The sequence below is a fragment of the Cynara cardunculus genome, assembly GCF_001531365.2.
Source record: "Cynara cardunculus var. scolymus isolate 2C chromosome LG 3, CcrdV1, whole genome shotgun sequence".
Classification (NCBI taxonomy): Eukaryota; Viridiplantae; Streptophyta; class Magnoliopsida; order Asterales; family Asteraceae; genus Cynara; species Cynara cardunculus.
The window spans coordinates 22,860,881-22,866,872 of NC_037530.1; the positions used below are offsets into that span (position 1 = coordinate 22,860,881).

The 5,992-nt window shown below is 39.5% G+C and overlaps 1 protein-coding gene across 1 annotated transcript; it reads right to left on the reverse strand.

Moving 5' to 3' along the window:
• Nucleotides 1–1,788: 1,788 nt before the first annotated feature.
• LOC112509039 lies at nt 1,789–5,370 on the reverse strand. The gene is made up of 4 exons (XM_025113911.1): nt 4,395–5,370; nt 3,754–4,187; nt 2,678–3,360; nt 1,789–2,221 (listed from the first exon to the last, which is right to left on the reverse strand). Exons 1-4 carry the CDS (start codon nt 5,368–5,370, stop codon nt 1,789–1,791), a joined length of 2,526 nt encoding a protein of 841 aa, XP_024969679.1.
• Between the last annotated feature and the right edge of the window lie 622 nt (nt 5,371–5,992).

Sequence of the window (5,992 nt, forward strand, 5' to 3'; positions counted from 1 at the left end):
TTTTGAGCAAATGACACAGCATTTTTAGAGAAGACACACAACCCAAATGAATTGGTGAAAACTCAAAAATTATTTGTCAAAATTTAACATTCCCAAATTACAGATCAAAAAATTAAATCAAGCTTCATCAAGAGGCTTGGTAAACAAGTCAGCGAGTTGATAGTCTGTCAGGATAAAATGAAGTTCAACATCACCTTTCATCACATGATCTCTGATAAAGTGATACTGAATATCAATATGCTTTGTACGAGAGTGAAGAACTGGATTGTTGGCAATAGCAATGGCACTTGAATTGTCAAAGAAAATAGGAATTTCTGTGAACAAATGATCATAATCAGCTAACTGATTTTTCATCCACAAAACTTGTGCACATCAGCTACCTGCAGCAACATACTTAGCTTCAGCTGTTGAGGTGGACACGGAGTGTTACTTCTTGCTAGTCCAACTGACTAATTTTCCACCCAACAACTGACAACTACCAGTTGTACTCTTTCTGTCAACTTTGCAACCTGCATAATCAGAATCTGAAAAACTTGTTAGATCAAAACCTGAGTCTTTGGGATACCAAAGACCCAGATTGGGAGTACCCTTCAGGTACCTGAAAATGCGTTTAACGGCTGCCAAGTGAGATTCCTTCTGATTCACTTGGTATCTTGCACAAAGATATGTGGAGAACATAATATCCGGTCGGCTAGCAGTTAGATAAAGTAAGGAGCCGATCATTCCCCTATAACTGGTCACATTTACCAATTTGCCATCGGGGTCTGCATTCAGTTTCAAGGGGGGTGCCATTGGAGTTTTCATGGAAGAACACTCATTAAAATCCAATTTCTTTATAAGATCTTTAACATATTTTCTTTGATTTATAAAAATTCCTTTGTCGGATTGCTTGACTTGCAAACCCAAGAAAAATGTGAGTTCACCCATCATACTCATTTCATATTTACTTTGCATGAGTTTTGAAAACTTTCTACACATAGATTCTTTTGTGGCACCGAATATGATATCATCCACATAAATTTGTACAAGAATGACATTACCTTTATGTTTCCTGAGAAAGAGGGTATTGTCAATTTTACCACGGAAGAAGCCGTTTTCCAAAAGAAAAGTAGAGAGAGTGTCGTACCATGCACGAGGAGCCTGTTTGAGACCATAGAAAGCTTTGTCTAATTTATAGACATACCCTGGATGTTTAGGATCCTCAAAGCCTGGAGGTTGCTTTACATAGACTTCTTCAGTAAGTTTCCCATTCAAGAAGGCACTTTTGACATCCATCTGGAAAACTTTGAAGTTCTTGAATGCAGCATAGGCAAGGAAGATTCAGATAGCTTCCAACCTTGCTACCGGAGCGAATGTCTCATCATAATCAATGCCTTCCTCTTGCATGTATCCTTGGGCAACGAGTCGGGCCTTGTTTTGAGTCACCGTTCTGTTCTCGTCCATTTATTTTTCTGAAGATCCACTTTGTGCTAATAATTGTTTTGTTGGTTGGTCGGGGGACCAGTCTCCAAACTTTGTTATGCTCAAACTGTAGCAGTTCTTCTTGCATGGCACTGATCCAGCTAGGATCATCAAGGGCTTCCTCAATTCTTTTAAGCTCGATGAGAGATAGAAAATTGACATACAAACAGATATTACCAGCACCGCGACGAGTTTGGACACCTGCTTGCTGATAACCAATAATTTGCTTTATTGGGTGATCTCTGGTCCACTTAATGGCAGGAGAAAGAGGAAAAGGAAGAGAGGTAGAGGCACCGTCAGCATTCGTCAGAGGATTGGAATAAACGACTACTGAGGTTGGGTCACTGATGTCCCTAGTAGAAGAAGTAGGAACATCGACACCAGTTGAGGGTTCCACATAGGAAAGAGGTGCCGGATCGGCTGTTCTTGTTCAGGACTGACCGATGGAATATTCATGTTGAATAAAAGATCTTCATTCTCATCTTCCTCAACGGGTGGAACATCTCCATTAGAGTGTGGAGGTCCACCGACTGGAGTTGAATTCTCAGAGGAGTGAGATTCCAACCACTTGTTTAGCTCAAGATCATCACTTTGGAATGATGATGATGCAGGCATCGATTTAGATTCATCAAATCTGACATTGATAGATTCATCAATGCACTGACGACGCATGTTGTATACCCGGTAGGCTTTAGAGAAAAGAGAGTAACCAACAAAAATTCCTTCATCAGATTTAGGATCAAACTTCCCTAACTGATCTCTGTCATTCAGAATAAAGCATGTGCTACCAAACTCATGAAGGAAGATGATGTTTGGTTTTCCACCATGAAAGACTTCATAATCAGTCTTATTGTGTCTTTTCACAATTATAGACCTATTTTGAGTAAAGCAAGCAGTATTGACAGCTTCAGCCCAAAAATAGGTCGGAAGACTTGCTTCACTTAGCATTGAACGTGCAGCTTCACATAGTGTACGATTTCTCCTTTCAACAACTCCATTATGATGTGGAGTTCGAACTGTTGAGAAATTTTGAGAAATATCTTTGTCATCAAAGAAGCTTTCAAGAACACTATTTTTAAATTCAGTGCCGTTGTCACTTCGAAATGATCTGATAAGTTAACCATTCAAGACTTCAGCTCGCTTCACAAAGTTGATAATTTCTTTAGCTGCATCACTCTTGTGTTGAAAAAAGAAGACCCAAGTATATCTTGAGTACTCATCCACAATAACAAGAGTATAACATTTTCCACCCAAACTTTGAACACTCACAGGACCACAGAGATCCATGTGGAGCATGTGCAAAGGAGCAAAAATAAAAGAGCACATCTTGGACTTGAAACTTGCTTTGGTTTGCTTGCCTTTTTCACAAGCAGCACACAGCTTCACTTTGACATATGACATATTCGGAAGTCCAATAACCAGATCTTTACTAGAAACATTATTGATGGCTTTGAAGTTGAGATGAGACAACCTTTTATGCCATAGCCAATTTTGATCAGCAGTAGCCTCGGAGTAGGAACAGATGTTGGCATCAGAAGAGCTAGAAGAGTCCATGTTGATCACATAGACATTATCCTTTCGGATACCAGTTAATACCTTCTTGCCAGAAGAGTCAAGAATAGTACACTGGTTTTCTTCAAACTTCACAATGAAGTTGAGATCACATAGCTGACTGATGCTTAACAGATTGTGCTTCAGTCCATCCACATAAGCTACTCGGTTGAAGGTAACCGAGCCGTTAGAAAGAACACCATATTCTTTAGTAGTACCTCTGGCATTATCTCCAAAGGTTACAGAAGAACCAGGTTCAGACACATAGTTGATCAATAGGGACTTGTTTCCAGTCATGTGTCTTGAACATCCACTGTCCAAGTACCATATCTGTCGGTGTCCTAAGCCCTGCAAACACAGATAAATCAGTTTTTAGGTACCCATTTTACAATGGGTCCATTGGGGTTAGGAGTATCTTCTTCTTTCTTTTCTCTTATTAGCCTAGAGATTCTTTCCTTGGGACAGTTCTTGGCCATGTGAAAAGTGTCACCACAGTTATAACATTTTCGATAAATAAACATAGGTTTAATAGAAATTAAAGGTGTGCTTAACTGTGTTAACATGCTTTTTGGATAATTTGAGAGAAGAATAAGCTTTGGAATGAGGGACAGAAGATGAAGAGGGTTTTGAACCAAGAATCCCTTTTTCAGACTAAGAGATAGGTTTCTTAGAAGAGGTAGAAATCTTGGAAGTCTTTTTCAAGGAAACTGGTCTAGGAACGAACTCAGTAATAGAAGGTACTGAGGTACCAGTCTGAGGAGCAACAACTGACTGAGATGAGGTAGCCGAAGGCTTATGTTTTATCTTCAGTTTGGATTTTGGCTTCTTATTCTTGATAGGCTTGTCCACAGACTTGCCTTTCTCAGCAGCAGAGAAACGATGATTCAAAGGATGCTTCAGATGCTCAAATATTTTAGATTTAGATGGGCATGCTTCAGGAGATTCCTTAAGAGAGAGAAAGTTAAACACACAGTCGACAGGAACATTCTCAGATTCAGAGTTTGGATTGTTAGCTTTGACAAAAATTCCGAACTTAAGAGATTTTCCATTATCATTAGATCTTGGAGAAAGAGATCCAACAGAATCAGATAAGTGAGATGGAGAGGAGGAAGAAAGAATGTGAGAAGAAATGCATATAGAGTCATCAGGAGCACACAGATCCAAATCATCATAACCTAGTCCAGTCTTTACTTCACTAGGAAGTTGATCATGTAAAATTTTATCTAGGTTCTTGGATGATCTAGCCCATTTTTGAAGAATGGCTTTTTCTTTCTCCAGCTTCTCAAAGACCTTAGTTTTTTCTTTGTTAAGAACATTGTTTATTAACTTTTGTTCTTTCAGGTCTTTTTTCAACTTATCAAAGTCTTTCAGTTGATTCATACATTTATGTAACTGACTAGTTAGACTTTTGATTTCAAGGTCAGCTTTCTTCTTAGCAGATCTAGCATTGTAAAGATCAACAGATAAAGAATCATAAGGTTGAACCTTTTCAGATTCAGAGAGAGAGGAGAAGTTGTTTACCTTCTTTGGCTTGACCAGATCTTTGGCATCCTTAGAGGTAGAAGGTAGATCAGTAACAACAGTAGAGGAGGATCCCTTGACAGAGTCTTCTATCTCCTGGATGTTGGTCATAAGACACAGATGTGTCATGTTCTCATCACTGGAGGAATAGGTTGGCTCATCAATCCAATCTTGAGTCTCAACCATGAGACCCTTTCCTTTTCTCTGAAGGCTCTGGTTCTTTGCCTTTTCTCTCTTGTACTTTGCCTTGTACTTATCGTGAGAGGATCTGCTAGAGGGATGAAAAGGATGACACTTAGAGATCCTTTTGCTTTTGCACTCAGCAGCAAAGTGACCTTTCTTGTCACATTTGAAGCACTCCTCATTGGACAGATCAAGAGGAGCTGACTTAGGTTGGTCTAAGGTTCTACGATCGATGACCTTAGATCTGGGAGAAAAGTTGGAAGAACCCTTTTTGGCATACCTTTTGAAGTTGGTAGCCATCATGGCCATATTGTCAGCTAAGTCATTCACTGAGGGTTCATCACCCTTATCATCAGCATCATCAGCATGGCTTTCAACAAGTTCTTCTTTTCTGATAGCATCATCTTCAGTATCAGTCAGATAAGTGATACGAGGTTCATTGACTGGCTTCCTCGTATCGTTGCAGAGAAGAGCAACAGGAGAGGTAGTTCTGGGATCCTTCAATAATGCCTTTTTCAGAATCTTGGTTTGCTCATAGTTATGGAGAGTTCCATAAAGAGCAGTAAGAGGCATATTTTCAAGATCTTTACTTGTCTTGATACAAGTACAGATGCTTTCCCAGAAGTCTGGTAAACAGTCCATGAACTTGCACATGAATTATTCATTTTCATAGACTCTGCCATAAAACTTCATATCACTGAGAAGGATATTAAACCTGTTGTAGTACTCAGTGAGAGATTCACCTTTCCCTTGCATAAAGAGCTCATATTGCTTAACGAGGCCAATCTTCTGGTTTTTCTTTACTTTGATGGTTCCTTCATACAGACACATAGAGTGTTCCACATGTCCTTGGCAGTAGACAGGTTTACCAGGGAGTGGAAGACATCATCAGGAAGAGAGAGGGCAATGATAGCCCTTACCTTGGTGTCCAAGGAAACTTTTCTTTTGTCATCTTCATTGTACTGAGAAGGATCTTTGATGATGAACCTTCTAGTAGAATCAGATTTGTCTTCATCATCATCAGAATCATTTGAAGAGTTACCTTCGTCTTTGTTCTTTCCATGACGAAGCCATACTTTAGGAACAATGGGTCCATCCTTGAGGATTGAGAGATATTGACTATCAACACCCTCAAGGTAGAGTGTCATGCGACTTTTCCACATAGAAAAATTATTCTTGTTAAACTTGGGAGGCTTGGCAATAGTGCCATTGTCTTGGTAAGAAGATGGAGCAGAGTTGGAAGAAGAAGAGGCCATTGCAGATCTAGCTTATGAGA

Excerpts from the sequence above, each read along its gene's own strand:
- LOC112509039 (XM_025113911.1), bottom strand. The coding sequence starts at position 5,370 with ATGTGCAAGTTCATGGACTGTTTACCAGACTTCTGGGAAAGCATCTGT. Across the intron at positions 4,188-4,394 it reads AACTAGTCAGTTACATAAAT|GTTATGATGATTTGGATCTG; the intron begins GTATGAATCAAC and ends AGACTGGACTAG. Across the intron at positions 2,222-2,677 it reads ACTCTTGTTATTGTGGATGA|AGATCAGTTAGGGAAGTTTG; the intron begins GTACTCAAGATA and ends TCTGAATGACAG.